General features: G+C 43.2%; 3 protein-coding genes across 3 annotated transcripts; 1 reads left to right on the top strand and 2 right to left on the bottom strand.

Annotated features, from left to right (window-relative positions):
- Positions 1 to 116: 116 nt before the first annotated feature.
- Positions 117 to 10,351, top strand: LOC133506951 (transmembrane protein 43). Its single transcript, XM_061831357.1, has 12 exons — positions 117 to 230; positions 1,236 to 1,376; positions 1,512 to 1,646; positions 5,036 to 5,130; positions 5,223 to 5,272; positions 6,846 to 6,915; positions 6,984 to 7,054; positions 7,153 to 7,280; positions 7,367 to 7,432; positions 8,708 to 8,809; positions 8,877 to 8,994; positions 9,226 to 10,351. Exons 1-12 carry the CDS (start codon positions 213 to 215, stop codon positions 9,426 to 9,428), a joined length of 1,197 nt encoding a protein of 398 aa, XP_061687341.1. The 5' UTR covers positions 117 to 212; the 3' UTR covers positions 9,429 to 10,351.
- A 315-nt stretch (positions 10,352 to 10,666) lies between these two features.
- On the bottom strand, positions 10,667 to 15,793 carry LOC133506953 (rho-related GTP-binding protein RhoA-B). Its single transcript, XM_061831359.1, has 5 exons — positions 15,640 to 15,793; positions 13,348 to 13,505; positions 13,087 to 13,207; positions 12,865 to 12,995; positions 10,667 to 11,401 (listed from the first exon to the last, which is right to left on the bottom strand). Exons 2-5 carry the CDS (start codon positions 13,501 to 13,503, stop codon positions 11,228 to 11,230), a joined length of 582 nt encoding a protein of 193 aa, XP_061687343.1. The 5' UTR covers positions 13,504 to 13,505; positions 15,640 to 15,793; the 3' UTR covers positions 10,667 to 11,227.
- Positions 15,794 to 20,400: 4,607 nt separating this feature from the next.
- On the bottom strand, positions 20,401 to 24,840 carry LOC133506952 (cytokine-inducible SH2-containing protein-like). Its single transcript, XM_061831358.1, has 3 exons — positions 24,226 to 24,840; positions 23,135 to 23,236; positions 20,401 to 21,214 (listed from the first exon to the last, which is right to left on the bottom strand). The coding sequence occupies exons 2-3, from the start codon at positions 23,232 to 23,234 to the stop codon at positions 20,721 to 20,723; spliced, it is 594 nt and encodes a 197-aa protein (XP_061687342.1). The 5' UTR covers positions 23,235 to 23,236; positions 24,226 to 24,840; the 3' UTR covers positions 20,401 to 20,720.
- Between the last annotated feature and the right edge of the window lie 346 nt (positions 24,841 to 25,186).

Raw genomic sequence — 25,186 nt, 5'->3', positions numbered from 1 at the left:
ACCTTTTTGTGTTTGAGTCCAAAATTATTGATTCGCAACGCGGTCCGTTAGATGGCGGTAGTGCAAAAAATTACTGGTTGTGAACTGCCGTTCAACCAAAACCAGAGAAGAAGAAGGAGCCGTGGAACGATCTCATTGGTCGTTGAAGTTTGTCGCGTTTGTCTTCTTCGTGAGCGTCCACAACAAGGTTTCTATAAACCGTGTTGTCAAAAATGTCTTCGGCGACAACAGTAAGCTTTTCACACACTCTGCGTTTAACTCTATTTATCAATAATGACAGTTTACCGTTCTGGATTTTAAACGTGGGGGCGTTGACGCTTTGTCAGTATGCTAGCTTGCTTGCCAGAAGACGAACATCAATGAGTGACTGTGTGCGACGCAAACAGTGTATTATGGATTATAATATATTTTATGATAATATATTTTTTTTACTATTATTTAATGTACATTTTGTCTCATGTCCCCAGCGTTATATGTGCTTATGTGCCGGACAGCTTTCCCTCAATTCAATTAACAGGCGAGAGGTTTTATGATGGGTTGCTTGAAATTAAATGATGGGTCCCGTATGTCATCATCAAGCACCGTGAAAATTAAGTGTTGATCAAAATTTCGTTCAGAATGATCTATAATGAAGCCTAGAAGTGTCTAACGCAAAAGGATTTTGTGATAATCTAAGAGTCAACAACATGTCAGATCTTTTCAGTTTCTTTCTGGAGCTTTCTTTGCTTTGGCACCTTTGTCCTGTGATTCAAGACTTTTATGTTCGATCACCTATCAGCCCACTTCTATATTACACCCCCTTGAAATAATATCTATAATTGTGTGATAATAGCTTTTCGGTAAAAGGCATGTCTCTTGAGCAGTGCATGAAACTTTGCGCTCACAAATTGAGATAATGAGTCTTATTTCCATTTAAAAAAAACAACTGAAATACTGCTTTGGCATTTTGAGGGGGCGGGGGAATGCATTTGTTAACTTTATATATTCTGAATTGGAGACAAATATAAATGTCCAATTTTGGTCCCATTCGTCTTTAGTCATATGGATAGGTTTCCAATGACGTTGCCACACCCTTCGACCAATCGGATAAATTAACGATAGAAAAAAACTTCACTCTTCACCTATCACCCGTGTTCTCTGACCTGTATGACAGACAAGATGGCGTAATTGGAAACCTATCCATTTTTGACTCATTGTTGTTGATTTTTCAGTGGGGGTGACGTAGTTTGTTTCAGTTTTCAGGGAAAGACTCACACAAGCGTGTAAGGAGTCACAGCAACCCGGGATTCCTGCAGCGATTAGGTGACACGGCCGGAGGAACGCTCGTCGGCGTTGGACTGGTTTTCCTCTCCATTTATATTCTCTTCACCAATGAGGTGAGAATCACGCACACGGTGGGAAACTGATTGGCGGGCTGGGTGTCGCACCGCGGTCAACACCCAGCTCACCCACAGCCCTTGCCCCAGATTCGCATCATCGTAGCAAACGCAAAAACCTGTTCCTCCCGTCAGGGACGAGCTCTTCGGACGGCGTCTTCCCTGGATGAAGGACTCTCGCAGGTGGTGTCGCTGGGCACTTTCTCCAGCCACGACTTCCAGAACAACAACCGTTTGGTTCACCTGTCTGCACCGTTGCGCACCTCGAAGGTAGACGCGACTCCGTCCATTTTTATCACTACTATTCCAATATAATAAGTTTGGGTAATGATTCTATAAAAGAAGCATGATAAAATTAAGAATAATAGTTCGTGGGCTCCATCTTGTGATGTGTGATAGAATTACTCAAGTACAGTTGAAGTTTATTTCACTTTTAAGTGCAGTTTCTTTTTAACTCTTATTTATGTATCATTTTTGTTTACCTTTTATGTGCATTACATTTTAATCACGTAGATACATTTAGTACATTAAGTGGCATTTGTAATATATTCTTATATTTAAGCACAGGGTTAATGTTCAAACTGTGCCAACTGTGCATTGTGTTAAAAAGGCTTACACCACGGGTGTTAAACTGAAGGCCCGGGGCCCAGATGCGGCCCGCCACACGATTTTATGCGGCCCGCGAAGGCAAATCATGTGTGTCCACTTCCATGATTTTTTCTTAAATCTGAACCAAAATTTCAAATCGTCATGTCATAAAGCATTTTTGAGTTACCAAACATCAACAATAGTTGAAAAACCCCAAATCCTTGATTTCTGATTCCAAAACCAGTTGACAAATTTAACGCGTAAATATGATGAATCGATTAAAGATTTTCATGGTTTCATTCATAATGGCCCTCTGGCAGAAACCATAACTACAATGTGGCCCGCGATAGAAATGAGTTTGACCCCCCTGGTTTCACTAATATTAAATATAATTTTGGGTGGGGTACAACCTCTCCCGTTTTTGGTAAAAGTTTAGATCTGCTGCTGTGTTTCAGTGTTGGTCTTGGTACAGCACTTGGTGTAAAAAATTGAGAACCACTTTGGCAATTTTACTCATACTATTTTTATAACTCTTTGATTATATAATTAGGTTCCCTCACATGACTTATTAAGATGAAAAAAAGATAAGTTATGCTAACAAATGTGGAGGGGAGGGGCAATGAATGTTTATTATAAGTACATATTTCTGTATGTTTGCACAAGGTGGTTAATACCTCGTTTATGCAGTGTAGGTTTTGTGTAATGTAGCCTAATCGACAGTATCAGAAATTTTTATATTCATTTTTTGAACCTTTACTTAACCAGGTAGGTCATTTGACAATGTGGTTTCATTTACAATGATCACATGGCCAAGAGGTCGCATAAGAAGCAGTTACCGTAATTTCTGGACCATAAGCCGCTCTTGATTATAAGCCTCACCCAGGACATTTTTAAAGGAACAACCATTGTGTACATACATAAGCCGCACCTGTCTATAAGCCGCATGTGCCCACACTGAAACATGAGATATTTATGAAGAAAGAGAGTTTTAATAATGTACCTTAGCTTTTCTTTCCTAAGAGTGCGTGTGACGCAGCAGTAGCACGGCAGCGATACGGTAGTAACACAGCAATAACAGGGCTGGGTAAAAAAAACATACCGGTAAAAGTCACTGAGACATGGCTGCAACACAGCAGCAACAAGGTTCAGGTCACCTGCTTTTATTACCTCTGAAAGCTTTTTTCATCTTTTTACATTGCTCCAGTTTTTCCCGCTGCCGTTTCCAGCGTCTCACCATCGATTCATTTATGCCAAGTTTACGTGTCGCAGTTCTGCTTTCCTTCTTTATCGGCCGCAGGGTTGAAAGCGTGTGACAAAAGTCACGGCTTATAGTCCAGAAATTACGGTATATAAAAATGATAATCATTAAAAAAAAAAAAAAAAAAAAAGAGCACCCAAAACATCAGAAAACGGAAGTGGCGTACAGGCCTTTTTTGGGGATTTTAAGATTGATGAAGCTGAAGATGAGCATAGACTTGAAAGGTATTCATAGCCCCTTTTTCCCAATTTAATAATTGGATAAATTAGAAATGTCTGTCAGTGCAGGCCAAACCACAACCGCAAAAATAATCACACTGTAAAAGGAATGCGACTGTCAATCAAAAACGAGCATTAGTTCCTCTGTAAAGGTAAATACAATACTGTACAGCACTACAGTTAGCATGTACTAATGAAGTAACCAAGGCGTAAAGTGTGTTTTATGGACTGTAATTTCCGGCCTAAAAGCCGCGACTTTTTTCACACGCTCTCAACCCTGCGGCTTATGCGAAGATGCGGCTAATTTGTGCATTTTCTTTCCCCAAAAGATACCTGTGGAATATATGTGTCGAGGAAGTGACTTTTACCAGTCCTGTGTGTTGGTCTGAGCGCTCCCGGTGCTGAAAAGTCTTTTTGTGATTAACACGCATGCGCGTATATTTTGTAAACTTCCGGCCAGTCTGAAACATCCCCATCCATGCTTCTTCAACGTGTGCCGTTCGACAACTTGTCGCCGAGCGTTCATGTTCGCTATGGACGTCTCAGAAAGACGAACACAGCGAACGTACAGATATGTGTATACTTTTTATTTTAAGGTTAGGTTAGGGTTACGGTTAGGATATAACGTATGTTAGCTCGCTCTATGTAGAACAGTGGTTCCCAAAGTGGGGTCCACGGACCCCCAGGAGGTGAAAAACGTCATTCCAGGGGGTCCGCGACACGATGTCTGAGACAGAGTAATAATAAAATATTTTTCTGAAGAAGAGAACAAAAACGTCATACAGAAGCCATCCGTCAACAATTTGAGAACAAGTCAAACAGCACCTTTTGGTGCGAGGGGTTGGAACTGTTCCCAAAACTCGCCAAATCAGCCGTGGAATACTATGTTCCCTTCGTTACTACGTACAAGTGTGAGGCGGGGTTTTCAACTCTATTAGATGTGAAGACGAAAAAAACGAAATCGTCTGGAAGCTAATCATGATGTGAGAATTGCCCATTCCAGTGTTGAACCACGTTTTGATTTATTGTGCAAAAATAAAAAGCAAGAACACGTGAGCCACTAAAATTGAGTATTTCTTTGTCCCAGAATGGCATAGCTGTGTCCAGCACTACATTATTGGCGAAAGTTGAGGTTGGGGGTCCGGGAGCTTTTTCAACGACTCACTGGGGGTCCGGGCCCAGGTTGAATTTGGGAACCACTGATGGAGAAGGGGAACTATGAGAGCGGGGGATTTCCCAGTAGCTCTCTACTATATACCCAGAATTAGTTTGTAACGCATGCACATTAATCACAAGGGGACTTTTCAGCACGGGGGAGTGCTCAGACCGTCACGCCGGCCCTGTTAGCGCTGCATTAGCGTGTTATTGCCGTGTCTCAGTGATTTTTACCAGTATGTTGTTTATTTTTTTTAACCGGCGCTGTCAGCGCGTGGGCGCTAGCGTTAGCGCGGCGGCGCTAGCGGCTTTTACACGGCTGCGGCCTACGTGTGTACCAAATGGTATTTCCTTTGCAAATGTACTGGGTGAGGCTTATAACCAGGTGCGCTCTGTAGGCCGGGAATTTTACCGTACTGTATTTGTGATTGTACGGTCAGACTTTACACGACCCCAACTACGGCGTAGAAGTGCAGGCCGTCAAGTTGAAGAGACACGTGGAGATGTATCAGTGGGTGGAGTACCAGGAGAGCAAGTGAGTCTTGCCAACACCTTTTCGACAGGGAGAGGCTGCAACATTTTTTTTTCCCCCGTCATCCGAGTTCTTCCCCGTATGACTCATTTCAGAGACTACCAAGAGAACGGCGAAACTAAAACGGAGACGACGTACACCTACAGTAAGTGGTTGCTCGTCGCAAATACAGTTGAGTGCAAAAGTGTTTGGGGTCATGACAGATTTTTTTATTTTTTTTTGTGGCTTTTATACATCACCACAGTGGGTTTGCTATAAAAAAAATCAAAATTGACAATATGAAGTGAAAGGACGGGAAAGAGGCCAACATCAGTGCACAAACAACAAAATCTGATTCATAAGAGAGAAGAATAAATAGCTCGGGTCTTTCCCCAAATTGACAGTTTTATGAGAGCCAATAAAAATGTCACAACTCTTATTCAAATGCCAATTGCTCGCCAGGACGTCTGCCAGGCAAAAATTGAGCACGACTGCATCAGTTTACAGAATCATTTAGTGGCTTTCAGCCCAAGGAAGTAACTTTCCGACTATGTTCCGTGCGGAAAGTTTGTATGCTTCTCTTTCTGTAAGGGAAATGAAAAGGAAATCACAATAAATGTACTTACTTTTTCTTCGCTGGCTACAGTCCAATCAAAATGGGACACTGACCCAGTTTTGGGTCCTAGTTGAGAATCTCGGCATTAAAAATTTATTAAAAAGCCTCCCAAGATTCCAGTTGACAGCGTAATTAATAACAACACTAATGAATCTCGCGGCGTGGTGGGGCAACATGTCTGGACGCTGGTTTCACGGTTCTGAGGACCGGGGTTCAAATACCCACCCCGCCAGTGTGGAGTTTAGTGGGCGACCAGTCCAGAGTGTTCCCTGCCTCTCCCCTCAAATTTGACTCCAGTTGACCTGTGACCCGAATGTGGACAAGCGCAATAGAGAATAAGTGGATATTAATATTTTGCTTTTATTTACAGTTATGTCAAATGTCCAAATAATTTTGATCCCTGGAAAAGTGAATTACAGTAAAGCCTCGGTTCTCGAACGTCCCCGTTTTCGAACAAATTGGTTTCTGAACGAAAATGTTCAGATTTTTTTTGCTTCTATTTTCGAATGAAAATCAGTACTCGAACGGCCGAGACAAAACCCGGAAATAACATTGCGCGCGGCTAGACCAGCTGACCCATGACACGCCTGCGAAAATAACATCGCGCGTGGCACAAGCAGTTGACCCACCCAGGACGCGTTTTACGGCAATGCACTCCCAGCCTAGCGTACTCTACTCCTAAAGCATACATTCTAAGCAAAAATATATTTCTTAAATTATTTTATTATATCAAGTATTTAAACTATACATGTTTATAAACTGTGCAGTTTATGATCTGGAAAAGCTTAAAAAAATGCTTGAAAAAGCCAAATTTTTTAGGCTTGCAACGCATTATTTCTTTCTCCATTCATTGTAATGGGAAACTTCGATTCGGTTGTCGAACAAATCACTTCTCGAACCATTTTCTGGAACGGATTGTGGTCGAGAACCGAGGCATCACTGTAATTCCAAAAAACCTACATCCATATTTTGATGAAAGCTCTTCAATTTTTAAAGAGTCAAGGCACCATTTCAATAACATCATCTTTTTATTATTATTTTTTTTTATCTTAAATTCACTGTGGTGCTGCATGAAGGAAACATTTTCCAAATAATCACGAGCCTAATTGTTTCCTTTCTGTAGACACCGAGTGGAAATCAGAGCTGATCAACAGTCGCAATTTTGATAAAGAAATTGGTCACCAGAACCCGAGGTTCTCCATTCGTCTCATATTGTAAATATTTCATATCACAGACGTTTAATGTCATCTTTGCATTTCAGCGCCATGGCAGTCGAGAGCGTGACAGTTGTCGCTCCTCAAGTTCAAGTCGGACCTTTCACGCTTTCTGAAGGTCGGAATCAAGTAGCGTCAAAACAAATTGGGAAATTAAAAATAAAATAAAAGAGATTATTTTATGACAAATGACACATTGCGTTTGCTCCTCCTCAGGCCTGGTGGAGCAGATTAATAACTTCCAGACACTGAGCCTGACTGGTTTTACGTCCTCTGACTCGGATCCTTTCCTCACCGTCCACGATGATTATTTCTATCACACTCGACAGCCGAAGAGGCCGGAGGTGAGCGCCGTAATGACAGCATCTAAAAATAAAATAAAATAAAAATGTTGTATGACTTCAAGTCCATCATTTGTGCGATCCGGTAGGTCGGAGATGTCCGCGTGAGATTCTCCTTCGCGGGACTCAGTGGCGACGACGGCCCGGCCCAAACTGTGAGTTTTGAAAACGTGAATTTTGCATCCGTTCAACTTATAAATTAGATCAGCCGTTTCAAACATGCGGCCCATGGGTCATTTGCGGCCCGCGAGGTGATATTTCGCGGCCCCCGCCTTAATATGAAAGTATAACAGTAGTGCGGCCCTTGAGTTTTGCATGAGTGGCACTTTTATAGTGTTGTGTGCGATATATTTTCTGGAATATGCGATGGAGAATCGACTTCAAACATGTTCTGTTCAGTCGCCATTTTGGAAGCTTGTCGGACATGGCAAATGTAGCTAAGGGGGCGGAGTTTAAGATCGCTAGTCGGAAAGGTCCATTGAGTTTGAGAGTGAAAATAAAAAATAAGTATCAAGATGAAAAAAATGATAATACCGTAATTTGTTGAAAATAATCTGCAAATTTTTCCAATAATATTTTTAAAAAGTTAATAGACCGCATTAAATTTAGGTATGGATGAAAAATAAAAGCTACGATGGATGTTTTTCAGAGTGGAGAGTAGCAAGATGTTGCTCTCGAAGTCTTGGCCAAGGAAAAACTGCACGATGCGCAAATATTTCATGCAAAAAATGTTCAAGTCAAACAGTGTTAAATATTTATTGAAGACTGTAATATGTGTTATCAACAGTATTAATAACATGTTATGCCATAATTGAGCATTTATTTTAGTTGATTGAGGGATTCTATCCTGACAATTACAGGGACCAGGACAACCCTGTCCCGAGATTATATTACCGCTACATCAGCACGTGCACAATGATTATTATTAATGATTGCTGTACATTTTTGAAAAACAATACAAGTACGAACCTAACAAAATATAAATACAGATAATTCCCAATATTTTGAGCATTTGGGTAGCAGCAAATTGGTGATGCGCATTGTACATGGGTAGAAGGGTTTTCCAGATTAATTTTTTTTTAGGTCAACTTTGGGGGTGCGCATTTTACATCAGAGCGCATTATACTCGAGAAATTATGGTACTATTTCAATTCTTATTTGGGAGCAGCACACGTCAGAATGAATCAGTGACGTGTTTCAGGTTTGCTGCAACAACAAAAAATTGGTAATTAAAAAAGAAAGAAAAAAAAAATCTGATCATTTGTCATTCATTTTCTATCCGACCAGCACAGCACCGCCATGTTTAATATACGTTGAAGATTTGCTATTTAGTGTGAACTTCTTGTTTCCCACCTGTTGATGTGCAGGTGAATTGACAGGGAGGGGGGAGGGGGGGGGGTAATAAAATCAAACCGACAACTTTGTTCCAGGTCAGCGTCGTGGCCAAGCAGAGCGGAGAGCGGCTGGTGCCCTTCAAAACCAAGTCGGGGGATGTTCTGGAGATCTTGTACCCGGAGGAGCTGTCGGCAGAGGTTCGTCGGACGCGGGTTTGGAATGTCGGAAAAGGGGCTGAATACTGACGCGCTGCACACGTTGCAGGAAGTGTTTATGAAGGAGCGGCAGCATAACAGCATGAAGACGTGGGGACTCCGAGCTGCCGGGTGGGCGCTCATGTTCATCGCCGTTCAGATGACCACCCGCATCATCTACACATTGGGTAAATGCTCATGCGCACAACAATAAATCTTTTTTTTGTGTGTGCGTCTGTGTAAGATGTTATTTCAATAGTTTTGTTTTTCATTTTAAAAAAAGTTTTTGGTTTTTTTTTTTCTGGTGGCAATTGAATTCTCAGCGCATTCCTTAATTTTTGTCACGACTTGGCTGCAGCAGGAAAATTCAGGTGGCCAGATTGCTGACATTTAACATTTTTCCTCTCCTGCGCCCTCAGTGGACTGGGTTCCGATCCTGCGAGACCTCGTGTCCGTGGGCCTGAAGGTCTTCGCCTTCTGCGTGTCCTCCTCGCTCTCCCTCCTCGCCATCGCAGCCGGGTGGTTCTTTTATAGACCCTTGATGGCGGCCGCTCTGGGGGCTTTGGCTCTCCTTCCTGTGCTCCTCGCACGCTCGGGACTCCCGGCCAAAAAGCACCTGTGAAGAACGAACCGGACGCGACGTTTCACCCACCGGAGCGGCGCGGCAGTTACGGGTAACCATAGCAATAAAGGGTCAAATCTGCAATATAGCCAAACATAAAATTTTCCTATTTTAAGACAGTAAAATTGAGCTACCGTAATTCCCGGCTTGCAGAGAGGACCTGGTTATAAGCCTCGTGACAGAGTTTAACGCTAGTGTTAGCGTGGCGCTAACGTTAGCGTAGGGCTAGCTTTGGTGAAGCGCTATTGTTAGCGCAGGGCTAGCGTTAGTACGGCGCTAGTGTTAAACTCTGTGTGTACCGAGGCTTATAACTAGGTGCGCTAACGCTAGCTCCGCACTAACACTAGCGCCGCATTACCCACAGGGTTGAAAGCATGTGAAAAAAGTGGCGTTTTGTAGGCCGGAAATGTCGGTAATTGCACTATTACTCATGTAGTCCTATTATACACAGTAGGACATCCTTAGTTGTAAAGAATTATGTTTTTTTTTTTTTTTTTACTGCATTGCTGTGTTTCATGTATTTTTCTATACATCAGTGTATGGCTGGGAGGTGGTGGTGGGGGGATTAAATAACTGCTAAAAAAAATAGGTCGACCCCAGATTTCCAAAAGTTCCAGCTGGGAATTTTGACATAGACATTTATTGCCGATGAGCGCAGCTTTGGGCCAGTGATAAACTTTGCCAAAAAGTACAAAGGGCCATCTGTAATATTGATAAAGTATGAGTGAGCTGAATTTTATTTTTTTAACCCAACATGGTCACTAAGATTGATAAACGTTTTGCATTATGTCTGACATTCCATACACCAAATTTGTACCATCAGCTCAGTTCCAACATGTGCAGTTTAAGGCTTGAGGTCTATCCCGCGTGAATGAGAATGAAATGCATGTTACTGGTTGAAAAAAATAAAAATTGTAATATGGGATGATTGTTCAATTAATTGATCCAATAGGACAATTGATTCTAAAAACTTTGCGACAATCCCACATCAGTGATCTTTGAACATTTTTGAAAATGTTGATTTTCGTATTACTTTGACAACGAAAAATGTTGGATTTTACTTGATTTTGTTACACAAAAAAGAGGCCTTGTGTAACTAAATTGAGAACTTTTGAGTTTTTTTTTTTTGGCTAATAATTCAGCACCGGAATCTTTTTTTTTTATATATATATATCAAAGAACTTCAAATTGAGCGCTTGGTGCTCTTTGTTGAGCATTTTTCAGTGATGCAAATGTGCGAGATTCTTACAAAGTAATTTATTACACAAAACACTAAGTTTCCACTTGCATGTTAACAAAATTGAGTTTCCAGTCTCCTACCGTGCACGTCGTCACGACGCACACGGGAATTCGTCAACGGAGCGCACCGAACAAAACAAAACAAAGAAAACGGCGACTTCGCGTGTGCGTTAACTTGTTCAAGAAGTCACAGTGATCAGGTATTTTGACCCGAGTTGGCCGTGGAAACATTCGTCGGGTCAGCGTAGAGGGCTTCAGCACTTGACTAGTTGGCAGGTTTGCTGACTTCTCGTGACACATCTGTGATACTGGAGCTTTCGTCATGGCCGATTGACTGATGCTTTAGTACAAAAAAAATTCCAATACTGACAGAACCTACTTCATCTTAAGACAAAAAAAAAAAAAAAAACAAACAAAAGTAAAAGCATTGCACCATATTTAAAAACTGGTGAGAACAGTCTTTTGTGTGGGTGTTTTTTTTTTTTGTTTGTTTGTTGGGGGGGACTTGACCCTCTGCTCCATTTTCCGCCAAAGAGGAAACAGTCCCTTGCCACCTCCGTTTACAGGAGGGTACATTTGTTGCTCTTCTTTCCCCGTCGGGCCTGTAGTGCCGCCCTGGTGGCCATCTCAAAAACTTCCCTCACTCCATCTTTTGTTTTGGCCGAGCACTCCATGTATCCAAAGGCACCGATCCTGTTGGCCATGTCCCGTCCGTCCTCCTGCTTCACGGGTTCCTGGGACCCCAAAAAATAAAAAGTTAGCACACGTGCAAACAGTACTTTTTGTGTTTGGATGTTACTCTACCAAGGAGTCCATCTCTCCTGTTTAGTGTAAGATAAATACGTTTTAATCGTTCAGTTGTCTGGAAGTGCTTTAGATATTATCCAAATACACTAGAAACCCCTCAAAATGAATGTTTCATCTTCATAGTTCTGAGGTTTGCGGTTCAAATCTCTGCTTTCGCCACAATCCAAAAGCATGCGTCATTTACGATGGACAATCGCCATCATTGACGACCGTGCATTTCTGCGACAATCGGACTCCCCAGACTTCACTTTTTCAACCACGGGCACAACAAATATTGCTCAGGATTATTGTAAAACACTATTTTATAGATAGTGAACATACTCCATTGGTACAACTTGGAGACTTCTGGCTGAATGTCACATCATACCCGGAAAGAGTTATTGCTGTGAAAGGTTTCGTGCATTTTCCCGACAGATGTGCTCCACAATTTGCTTTTTAATTTTTTTTAATTATACATATTCAAATAAATAAAGTTGTGTTATTGGAAAACACTATATTGTTACTTTATTGGTAAGGCTTGTTGGCGGCTAGCTAGATGTCAATTTGTACCTGTAAATGCAATTTCTTTGCAAAATTCTTCAAATTACTTCCAAATCAGAATTCAATTGTTACTTTGTACAGTACCAAAATAATGAAAAATTATTACAAATTCTAAACTTGTGATCTGGAGATAAATTCTCAGATATAGCAATATGTATTTTTATTATTCCGCACAACACTGAATAGGTTTGTACGTCCATCCATGCATTTTCTTAGCTGCTTATCCTCACAAGGGTTGCGGGGAGTGCTGGAGCCTATCCCAGCTGTCAACGGGCAGGACGCGGTGTAAACGCTGACCTGGTCACCAGCCAATCGCAGGGCACATAGAGACAAACAGCCGCACTCACAATCACACCTGGGGGCAATTAAGAGTGTCTAAAAAATGTCGCATGTTTTTGGGATGTGGGAGGAAACCGGAGTGCCCGGAGGAAACCCACGCAGGCACGGCGACAACATGCAAACTTCACACAGAGGGGGGTGGGATTGAACCCGCATCCTCAGAACTGTGAGGCCGACGCTTTACCGGCTGATCCGCCGTGATACCAAACATACAGTTAAATTCTCATATATAGGAATATGTATTTTTATTATCCCACACTACACTGAATGTTATTTTTTATGTGCCCATGTTTATTTTATTTTATTTATTTTTTAAACTGATGCCACTTCAAGTCTTCAGCTGTCTATTTGAAGTATGTCGAAAAAATGAAGCTGAAACGATGCTAAATCTTATTTTTCTCCCAGATCTACAAAATTTAAGGCTGAACAAAACTGGCCTAATTCTAATTCTATATCTTAGCCAAGAAGGGAAAACTCTCCCAATATCCTTGGTGGAGGTCTGAGTGTTTACCTGCTTCATTTTGGCAAGCTCCCTGCGGGTGTGCTCGTCGTTGCGCAAGTCCTTTTTGTTTCCCACGAGGATAATGGGGACGTTGGGGCAGAAGTGTTTCACCTCTGGGGTCCACTTCTCTGGGATGTTCTCTGAAAATGAGACAAGACGTGTGACTGTGAAACGAAATCTGAGGCTTTCGCACCGCAAGTCGCCTTCCGGGTCCTTTAGACGACGGCTTACCGAGACTGTCGGGGCTGTCGATGGAGAAGCACATGAGAATGACGTCGGTATCTGGATATGAGAGAGGGCGCAGTCGATCGTAGTCTTCTTGACCTGCCGTGTCCCAAAGCGCTAACTCCACCTGCCGAAAGAGTCCGCGGATCATCCACATATGCCTACAAGGCGACAATTAATCTCACGGCGCTTTTGTGAGAACACGCAATCTACTTCTTTTGGAATCACGCTCGCGGGAAAATTCAACAAGACTGAGCGGCTCCGTACCTGTTTACTGTCCACTTCGATATCCGCCACGTAGTTCTCGAACACGGTGGGGACGTAGACCTCGGGAAACTGGTCCTTGCTGAACACAATTAGCAGGCATGTCTTCCCGCACGCGCCATCCCCCACGATGACCAGCTTTTTCCTGATTGCCGCCATAACTGCACGAGAGAGGCAGGGGAAAAGGTTGTGAAGAAAGAAAAGACTTTGGATAAAAACTGTACCGTGAATTTCCGGCCTACCAGCCGCGACTTTTTTCACGCGCTTTCAACCCTGCGGTTTATGTGGTGAAGCGGTTAAATTGTGCATTTTTTTTTTTTCTAACAGTCGCAAGGGGGCACTCGAGCTGAAAAGGTAATGAGACCGGTGGAATATATGTGCTGAGGAAGTGACTTTTACCGTCCCTTTTAGCGCTGTGCTAGCATGTTCCTGCTGTGTTACTGGCGTGTCTCAAGTGATATTTACCGGTGGTTTTTTGTCCTTTTTACCGGCCCTGTTAGCATTAAGTTGGTGTTAGCGCTGCACTTGCGTGTTGCTGCTGTGTTACTGCTGTGTCTCAGTGATTTCGGTATGTTTTTTTTTAACCGGCCCTGTTAGTGCTGTGCTACCGTGTTGTTGCTATGTTAAAACAAGGTGAATTTTACCAGTCCTTGTTAGCGTGGCACTAGCGTTAGCGTTAAACTCTTTCTTGATAAATATCTCATGTTTCAATGTGGGCACTTGCGGCTTTTACACAGCTTCGGCGTACGTATGTACCAAATAGTATTTCCTTTACAAATGTACTCAGTGAGGCTTGTAACCAGGTGCGCTCTGTAGGCCGGGAATTACAGTACATTAACATAGTCCCCTCCAAAAGTAAATAGTCTTGTAAATGTCATTATGGATTGGAAATACAGGTATTGCCTCCAATAGCAGCCACTCTTCGGAAGCACACTTTACATATCGTTGGTGTCAGGGAGAAAACTTCTGTGTTAAAATCTGGTCAATTTCATATTTGGTTTTCCCCGAAAATCCCAAGAGAGACAACTCTTGGCAGGAAGAAGAGATAGTTCACTTACTTTGGCCCATATCTACTAGTACTTCAATGTATCTGTGGGTGAATAGCAAACTGCAAATAGGTACGGGTTCATGGTTCAGCCGTGACGGCTATGTCATAAATGCAATTTCTTTTTTGAGAGATAACGTGATACGATTTAGCATTTTGAGTCTGAATAAAAATATGCGCTACGCCATTCATTTTGAGATGAGACATTAGGAATCGTCGCCAAACTAGTTACCGACGGTCAGCGACTTGTGAAAAGGTGTTGTTGAACCTTTGCTCACTCCGTGACGTGACGAATTTGTTCAGTGACCTTCGGCTGTCATTAGGAAAGACACGGTTCCACTGCAGCATAATAATGATATTTGATAATGATACCTTATCAGCTATCAAATGCGCATTTAAAATCTTTTCAATCTTCTTTTTTTGGAAAATACAACAATAGTTTGGGTTCTTTTTAGGAAATGAAGGCCGCAGACCAACAACTGTAACTGTTTTAACATTCTGAACTTTTTTAGTACCTGTCAAGAGAACCCAACCAAAATGGCTACCAGACCCACTTGTTGAGAATCAGTGATTTAAAAGGTTGCTTTTAAAAGCTACAAGTTGAGTAAGCATTTTATGGGTAAAAAGCTACATCACTACTATTTACAACAAACTAGTTCGACATCTTAAGAGTCAGAGTCAAGGACTGTTAGCAGCCATTCTTTGCCTTTCGATCAAATTGAGAGCATCTTCCTATATTATTATTATTATTTCCTGAATCAATTATGGCATTAAATTAAACCCCAAATCACAATTACTGATGTCATGGAAATGTCTTGATGAAAGGTTAAAGCTGGCGTTGAACATTGGGGATGACGGCGGGCCCGATGTGACTAAAGGAGGAAGTTGTTATGTTTACCAAAGGAACGACACCAGCGCCATTCGAGCAAGCCGGATAGAAGACAAATATGGGTAATATGCTTACACTTCATATTTCATTTGTGTAGTAAAAGGGAAAAAATAATGAATTAATGCCCCTGTTCGCGTCAAAAATAAGTTAAAAATAGCTTCACGGTGCGAGAGAAGCTAGCTAGCTAGTTAGTTAACTTAGCATAACGGAATTCAACGCGAATTTGCGGGTCCGTTAGCTTTTTCGGCTAACGTTAGCCGAATAGCGGGCCGAAAACGTAGCTGGAGGCGACGTCGGCACCCGGACGGGTAACGTGTTAACGTCGCGGCAGGCAGCGGCGATCGTTTCGTGGCGTGCTTACCCGGTGATTGTTTTCGAACTTATCCGGACGGTTCACGGGTTGTGCTTTGTTGGCCTCCGTCGCTGAGTGCGCCGCTGGAGGATGAAGAGAAGGGAAGTGAAGTGAGGGGGTGGGGAGAGACCGGAGCGGACGACGGACTCGGGCCGACACTAATCCCTGTCGAAACAAATTCATTTGGAGTAAAAATCCCATTTGGGAAAAAAAAAAAACCCACACTCATCTGAATTCAACACTGGACCACGATATTCTCATATCATCCTCCAAGGTGTGCTTATTTAAAAAAAAAAAAAAAAAAATCAGTACGTCTGTGTAGTCAGTTATCATAGCCACATTAAAGGTCAAGTGGCACCCCTACCTATAAACATTCTAAAATAGATATTGAAATGAAAAATACATATAACATTATTCACTTCAATGTCTATACAAAAAAATAAATATGAACAGAGCGCGCAAAGTTCCGGAAGTCTCATTAGACAATCAAGTGGTCGCCGTGTTGGATGCATCTTCTGTCCGTGACGTCATGCTGAGACATTCGCCATTGAAACCACGCTGTGCCACCTACTATGGGAGACGAACACGCCACTCCCGACACGGAAGCTCTTTAAGAAGAAGAGAACATCTCACAACCGAGTGAAATGACCGGGGCAATATTACCCCATCGTATCAAGCCATATTTAGATGCTATGCGATCACGGCCAACCGGCATGCGGCCAAACCGCCTCCCCATCCAATCCACCTCCGCGTGGCGGTGATAAAAACAACGACGCCCGCGAGCGACGACGACGCCGTAGCCAAACCGCCTGTCTGTTCGATCCACCTCCACGCGGCCTAGATGAGCCACCCCGGCTGAAGCCGGGCGGACACGGCGCTGTGACACATTTACCACCCCTGATTTACGGATTACGCCCCCCAAACTATTAGTATTTTTTTTTTTTGTAGCTCTGTACGCACTTACCTGTTTTTGCAACTCACAAAGTTATCGCCCTTTCCACCTGTGCAATCCATTGTTCACGACAAACGGGGTCTTTTGGAAAAGTATGAAGGGCAAATCGATCCTCCCGAGTGTTCGAGCAATATCCAACACTACAACGAGCCGGCATTTTGGCTAACATGAAGGAACAACGAGCTACTTTCCAGCAGATAAAACTAGCAGAAACACACAAGACCGCTTAAGTGTGCTACTGCTATGTCACTTCCTGCTTCTTCGCGAAAACCTTGAGAGGATTTTCATGGCGGGAATTACAAAAAAACATACACTAAAAATCATGCATTTCATGAAGTCAGCAAGTTGAAAACCATTTCCCGTGTCTGAAATCAGTCATGTTATTTTATAACAAACTGTCAAGCACCAATCTTCTACTCTTAAATACTTGTAAAATATTATCAACTCAACTCCACACCCAGGTGTTTATTTAAGCCGGTGCATACATGACCTCACTGTTATTTGAAGAAGGCTTCTTTTGGAAAGGAGCCATTTATAAGTAGAAATTGAGTTTGTTTGGCTTCCTATCAATAACACATTGTAGTTGTACATTTGTCTGTAGTTATACTGTAGATACACCTGCGTAGAGTTCAATATGAACCTGCTGTATGGCTGTGAAACTGTACCGATATGTCTAATTTTTTATCCCTTTTATTTTATTTTTTAGTCAAACACCGTCCAGTTGCTGTTTTGATAGCGCATGCCGTTATTGACATCCTGTCTCCACACACTTATGGTAAAAACAATCACCAAAGCACGGTGCAAAGTACCAGATTTCTTTGGGTTTTTGTTTTTTTGTTTTGCTCAAGGGAACAGGAAGCACCTATTTGAGGTGAGCGCTTGTCTTGTTGAAATGCGCCGACACAGATTTCGCTCCAGCTGGCCGCCCAGCTTGGAAAGTCTTTTATCTTTGCAAAGTTGTCTTGTGATACTCGTGTGGCTTTGATTATGTTTGCCAATTTCCTCCTGGCACAGACACTTATTTTTTTTTGGGGCGCTTTGACAATAACCGACAACTTTTCAGAAATACATTTTAAATTGTGTGAAATATTTATAGTATACTTTTAACCCGCAGGAGTTGCCTGCACGCCTGGACTTTTCACCCCAGTTGTTTTGTTTACCTAAATTGCCTTTGTGGTGACCTTTGTGCTATTTTTTTTTTTTTTTTTTTTTTGTAGCTGGCTAGATTTAGAGAATGATCGCTTCGTTTTTGAAAGATTGCAAGTAGTAAATTGCGGCGTCTTGAGGCGATTTAAACCGTTTAGGCTGACGCGGGTCACGGCTTTTTCACAGGCGCGCTCACAACTACAGCTCAGTAATCCCGATAAGAGGCTTTCGCGGAACTGCTCAGTTTTACCGCTTGCAAAGCGACACACAGCAGCGGTTTCTTCGCGCTGCAGGGGTGCAAAAAGAAAACGCGTGTGCACCGTCGGGACGTCGAGGACTTCTAGGAAATCGTGGAAAGGCATGCGGGCCTCATTTAGCGTGACGAGTGATCTCCGCATGATTTCTGCGTTTTGTGTCTGATGTTAGCTCCGACGGTAGCCTCAAGAACCAATTGGAAATCAATGTTCCACTTGACCCGACGTGACGGTCCAAAATATTCTCCCAAACATGCAGTGGTTAACAGTCAATTATTCATTTATTGGACCAATTGTTCCGGTTTCGCTCAGAGACTCCCCAGCAGCATGAAAGGCTTTAATTTCAATTACATTTTTCTTTTGTACACAAATTTAAACCAGCTCACTGGACATCAAGCATAACATTCAATCACTAAAACTTTTGTGCGTAGGTATGCAAGAATGTAAGTTAATAAATGCCCAGATTGAAACCCACATTGAAACACGAGATATTTACAAAGACGGCACGCAGAGAGTTTAGCGCGAGCACCGGCACGCTAACGCTAATGCTATCCCCCCCCCCGCGCTAACGCTAACAGTAGCGCCAGGCTAAGAGGGCCGGTTAAAAAAAAAAACATACCAGTAAAAATCACTCGGCAGTGACACGTGAGCGCAGCGCTAAAAGGGCCGGACCAGTAAAAGTCAGCTTATTTTAAAGGAAGGAGGTCCAGTATTGAACAGCTGCGCCACCGTACCAGCACGAGAGGCTATAACTTAGCGGCTAATAACCAGTAATGATTAAATGCTTTGCAAATTTCCCCGCTGATAAATGCGCCTCAACTGTGACAGCCACAGCTTTATCCTGTCAGGTTGACCCCTCGGGAGGTTAAAGAAGGACAAATTTGGGTGCGGTTTCTCAGTTTTGGTGCAGAACAAGTCGGCATCTTGCCTTAGCTAGAACGAATTGTCTGTAATGCTAAGCGTCGGCGATGCCCGGGGGCGGAGTCAAGGATGTTTCTTCCGCATTTGGTTCTGAAAGCGGGCACATATCCAGATTTTGCTTAAATTTCAAATATGTTCTTTATTTTCAATTTTTTTTAATCAATTATGTAATAATAATATTAATTCACATTGGAGGGTCTCTTGTACATATGAATTCTGATGAGAGTCTTCCTTTAACATAGCAACAACACAGTTGCACAGGGGATAAAAAAATAAATCGCTGAGAAGCAGCAGTAACACAGCAGCAACACGCTAGCAGGGCATTAACACTAGCGCAACGCTAACAGGTCCAGTTAAAAAAAAAAAGAAAACACTGGTAAAAATCACTGAGACATGGCAGTAACACAGGAGCAACATGCTCGCTAACGCTACCACAGCGCTAACAGGGCCGGTTAAAAAAAAACAACATATCGGTAAAAATCACCGAGACACGGCAGTAACATGCTAGCTCAGCGCTAACAGTGCCGGACCGGTAAAAGTCAGCTTATCTTAACATAGCAGCAAAACGCTAGCACAACACTAACAGGGCCGGTTAAAAAAACATACCTAAATTACTGAGACACAGCAGTAACACAGCAGCAACACCCAAGCGTGGCGCTAACAGGGCCGGTTAAAAAACACCATACTGGTAAAAATCACTGAGACACGGAAGCAACATGCTAGCACAGCGCTAACAGGGCCGGTTAAAAAAAACATACCTAAATCACTGAGACGCAGCAGTAGCACAGCAGCAACATGCTAGCGCGGCGCTAACAGGGCCGTTTAAAAAAAAAAAAAAAAACATACCGGTAAAAGTCACTTCCTCAGCACATATATTCCCTGGTCTCACTCTTACCTTTTCCCCTCGAGTCCTCCCTGCGGCCATTGGAAAAAAAATGCACAAATTAGCCGCATCACCGCATAAACCGCAGGGTGGAAAGCATGTGAAAAAAGTCGTGGCTTGTAGGCTGGAAATTATGGTAACCCTGTGCAATAATGTCAATTAAAAAAATTGGATTAAAAAACTTCCACAGTTTTTTTTCTTTTTTTTTACAGTAACATAAAAATGACTTTGTCAATTGTCAGTGTTAAACTGAGGTAGTTATGCATTTGTCATTTTTGTATTTATTGTATTTATTTATTTATTTCCGACAAAAAAGTCCAGAAGTATTCACATCCTTTTCCAATGGTTTAAACTGAAAAAGTCGGATTTTCTATGGTCCATTGAAGTGGGCCAAATATTGCGCTTCCTCGAAATTATCCGACACGCTCGGTTATATGAATCATTCATTTAAAAAAAACAGATGTCTTTTTTTTTGTTGCGTGAGCACTCCTTTATTTATTTATTAGAAAAGGTCACAATTCAAGATTCCTCAAGACATCACTTAAGTAATGAATACAGTAATGCCTTTATTTGTAAAAAAAAAAAAAAAAAAAAAGGAAAAAAATGTACGGGAAAGGAAAAATACTGTACAGTATTTTGGACTGCAGTGGATCCCCGCGATTGGTGGGGGAAAAGGGGTCGGGTCCTACCGCAAATCGTGAAAATCCCTGAATAATTAACGGCCGTTATAATTGCGTTGAAAAATGTGTTTATATTTGTAAACCCCTAAAATTGTTGAATTAGCAGAGAAATACCAACAATAAGCTTTTTTTTTTTTTTTTTAAACAAACGTGTTAAAAAAATCAGCTGACCCGTGAATGTGAGGAGGTCCGGTGCTTAGTTCCAGTCACCAAAAGAGAATCCCACAAGTCAGCAAGACCCTCACCCGAGACCCTCAGATGTGGAAAGGGTAATCGTGCAGGTAGTCCAGGAGAGGCTTCGGGAGGGGCAGTCGGTCGGGGCAGTCGGTGTTTCGGTTGATGGTGAGCCGCGCCAGGTGCTGCAACCGCGGGAAGGTCTCTGGCCTGTGGAGGGGACGCATCAGCTTCAGGATCACGGCGCTGTCCTCGGCGGGGGGCGCCCGGGCGTGTTTGCCCTCGGTGGACGCCGTCGGGCCTTGGGCCTCGTGTCCCGAGCCGGTGTAGCGCTGGATGAGACTGACGACGTTGGGGAAAGACTGCAGGTGAGGCAGCTCGGGACTGAGGGAGTCCAGCCAGAAGGATCCTCTCTTGTACTGTATTCGCACGCTGGTCGGTCCGCAGTGGGTCATCACGGACAGCGCCACCATGTATTTAGGGTGACTGCTGTCCCGCACCAGGAACGTGCCTTCGGACTTCGCCAGGAGCTTGTCCCGAGCCTGTCTCGCCGAGATGGAACCCCAGTACCAGCCTGCGATGACAAGGTTGATTTCACTCAAAACCGCTCGTTCACTGCCAATGACGGCTTTTGACGTCAAATATCTGGCAGTGAATGACTTTTGATCCCCAGCCTGATTCATTATTTTTATTGTAATTCATTATTCAGATACCCCACCCCCCCCAAACAAAAGTCTTTTAAGTAAACAATTATTACCGAATTGAGCCGCAACGAACATCCGAAGGTGGGAGCACATGACACCAACGGTATTTTTAAACCTCTGCATTGGCTCCATGTGTGTTTCGGGATCAATTTTAACGACCCCCTAAAGTCAATTCAGAGAATTGTTTCTGAATACATAATACATATTTGAAGATAATTACTGATGTTAGGAAGGAATGTAGTATGTAGCATTGAATTGTGAAGACGCTGTAGTCAAACGGTTTGTCACAATTTCGTCCATCCATCCATCCATTTTCTTAGCCGCTTATCCTCACGAGGGTCGCTGGAGTGCTGGAGCCTATCCCAGCTGTCAACGGGCAGGAGGCGGGGTACACCCTGAACTGGTCGCCAGCCAATCACAGGGCACATAGAGACAAACAACCGTTCACTCTCACAATCACACCTTGGGGCAATTGAGAGTGTCCAATACATGTTTTTGGGTGAGTGAGTGCCCGGAGGAAACCCACGCAGGCACGGGGAGAACATGCAAACTCCACACAGGCGGGTCCGGGATTGAACCCGGGACCTCAGAACTGTGAGGCGAACGCTTTACCAAGATGATCCACCGTGCCGCCCGTCACAATTTCACTTTTCCTGATTTTTTTTTTTTTTTTTTGTTTTTCATTTAGTTATAATTTGTACTAGTCACTGATGGTGTAGTGGTACGCACGCCTGCCTTTGGTGTGGGGAGCGTGGGATCGATTCCCGCTCTGTGATGGTTTCGACATCTGCCCTGCGACTGACTGGCGACCGGTGCAGGGTTTCGTCTGCCTTTCACCTGAAGCTAGCTGGGATAGGCTCCAGCTTTCCTGTGACCCTTGTGAGGATAAGCGGCTAGGATAATGGATGGATGATTTGTACGAATACACCGTGGTGTTAGCAACGCGTATGCCAAGAAAAATGTCTCTCTCCTACATGCCACAGTTTACAGAACAGCTCTGTGTTTTTATTGAAATTCCCAAGCGTCCCATATTTTGCGCTGTATTTTCATAAACGGCATCTGCAGCGGATCCTGATAATTGCGCAGTTTAGCGTCCCAGTTTGGCAGACCGGTTGCAGCCCAGCGAAAAGGGAGTGTACTTGGACACGCGCCTGGGGGCAATGACAATGCACAATGTCGATCTAGATCCGCCACCGCTCGGACCGCACCTAACTGGCGAGAGTCCGGGCCCCGACGCGATTTTGGTGAATTTGATCGCCGCGCAGGCCAGATAAATACTGAGCGCCGGTAATCGCCTGCTCATTATGTGTCGCGGCTCACAACGTCCGCTCCCCCTTATAGTCAATAAAATTGTTATCAGTCGCTAGTGACGCACTACGTGACTGCTCGTGTCACGGCCAAGATAGCCGGCCATCCCGCTCTTGATTTTTGCTCAACCGCAGAACTGAAAATGCAAAACGATTGCGAAACGGGAACGTGCGAGTGTGTGTCCGACAATAGTCTTAACAATCGCTCGACGCCGATAATAATAAAACGAGAACAGAGCGTAAGGAATGTAAGCTGGGTGAAGAAATCGCCCCCGTGTACTGTACGAGTCGCATTGTTTTGACAAAAATTCTTCAAGATGAGGCAATTCACCTTCCGATTATCCTCCTCCTCCTCTTAACAAGGGTTAGTACACGTTTATTGTTTGGACTAGTAGCAACGATTTCTTTATTTCAACAATTGTATGACACGTTACGAGTGCTACAAATAATACAGATGTGACTTGACGCAAAGACGTGAGGTACCTGACGTGTGTAGATAGTGGAAGGTGGTGGCGATGCAGGACGAATCCTCGTCATGCGGGCTGCATGGACCGGGGTCCACAGGATGGGCCGTGGTCACCATGTCTGACGGGACATTGGTACATGTTAGCGACATACACTCTTCGTGGCTCTGTAGACACACACCGGTGATTCCCAATAAGTTTGGGTTGGGTCGGTGAGCAAGGCTGGACCACGGCCAAGAGGGGCGTGGCCCGGCCTGGCCACCGCTCTGAGCGGTTTCATCTCTGACACCTGTCGCCGGGTCACAGTTGTGCCACCTGGGACACTGTGATTAGTGATAAGTTGGAATTTTGTTATTGGCATTCGCCAGTTCGTTCCCGCATCCAGGGTTACTCCGCCACCGCGCCGTTATAGTCCAGTCGAGCTTTTGGTTGTGCTCCTGAGTTGACTCATAGTCATCGGACGTTGTTTCTCGTGTTTTGGATCCTGCCCTCTTGGACTGTGTTGTCGTGCACAGCATTCGTTTATAGTAAAACCCACCGAACATGATGTCCTCGTCTTGAAGTTCTGCATTTGGGTCCGCCCGTGCGCCGTTGATTCGCGACAGCGTGGGAACATTAGCACGGAACATTAGTACCGTATGCCGCGAGAGATCATCAGCCGTACATCTGGAAATGATCCAATTCCACTTTATAGGTCCTAAAATGATTTATTTACCGTTTACCGATCTTCATCGGTAAGCCAGCGACGTCTAAATGACCTTCCACTAGGCTGTAATTAACCTGTCTCTTCCCCTTTTTTGTAACATTTACATTTGGGATTTTTGCACTTTGTTGTGCCTTGGCTAAGTTAAAAATAAAACATTTTCTATCGTGTTATAGACCGCAACCCACGCATGATGTCGTGAAAGTGTTCAAATCAAACTTAAAACGCGCATAAATTAAACCACCATCAATAACAAAAACAACACATTGAAAGAAACAACCCCCCCCCCAAGAACATAATAAAGAATAACATCTCGCAATTGTGCAATCATTCAACTGTACATGACTGCAGAGTCGAACACGGTTAAGAAGCACCTTTCAAATATAGTTGCTGCTTAATCATCTCACCTTTGACCACGATGATTCATAAAGTTGGAAAAAAAACAATCGCGAGAGAAAGCTCCTCTGCCTCCGAATTCACTGAAACACGAACACGCAGAACAAGAGAGATCGCGTTAAGCTGACAAAAGATTCCAGGAATCTCGTTTCCCAGAAAGGTTTTGCCTTTCACTGCGCCAGACACGCGATGAGCTGAACGCTGCCCCGACTGCGCTTCCTGCGCCTTTCAAAATAAAGCCCTCCACAGCGACGGAGTGTATTTTTCAGACGAAAATCTCTCGTAGCTATGTATGATTGGACAATAACGGAGGAGGAATTTTACAACGCTTCTGTCAAACTTATAATGTTCCATCGGTAAAGCGTTACTTGAAAAAAAACAAAAAAAAAAACATGTTCGACATTTAAACTCATAAATGTGGATGTAATACGGAAGCGTATTTCTGTCACCCCCCCCAAAAAATCTGTTTTTCGGGCTATTTTTTTAAAGATTAGCCCGATTCTGAATTGAATATTACGGAAGCGTATTGCTGTCACACACACACACAAAAAATCCTGTCTATCAGGCTATTTTTTCTGGTTTTTGGCCCATTTTTTTCTAAAGATTAGCCTGATTCTGAATTTAATATTACGGAAGCGTATTGCTGTCACACATCCTGTTTATCGGGCTATTTTTTTCTGTTTTTCGGGCTAATTTTTTTTCAAAAAAATGGTGGTTTCAAAAAATTAGCCCAAAAAACAGAAAAAAAAAATATCCCCGAAAAACAGGAAGAAAATATTAGCCCGAAAAACAGAGGGAAAAATATTAAACTGAAAAACTGAAAAAAATAGCCCGAAAAACAGGATTTGTGTGTGTGACAGCAATACGCTCCCGTGATATTAAAGTCGGAATCTCAAAATTTAAAAACTCTGAATTTTTCAATTCAAACTGAGAAATTCTAATTCAAACTGAGATAGCGCAGATCTACCTCCA

The sequence above is a fragment of the Syngnathoides biaculeatus genome, chromosome 10, assembly GCF_019802595.1.
Source record: "Syngnathoides biaculeatus isolate LvHL_M chromosome 10, ASM1980259v1, whole genome shotgun sequence".
Taxonomy (NCBI): domain Eukaryota; kingdom Metazoa; phylum Chordata; class Actinopteri; order Syngnathiformes; family Syngnathidae; genus Syngnathoides; species Syngnathoides biaculeatus.
Note: the sequence above shows the minus strand (reverse complement) of the source record. Positions and strands in the feature narration are given on the sequence as shown.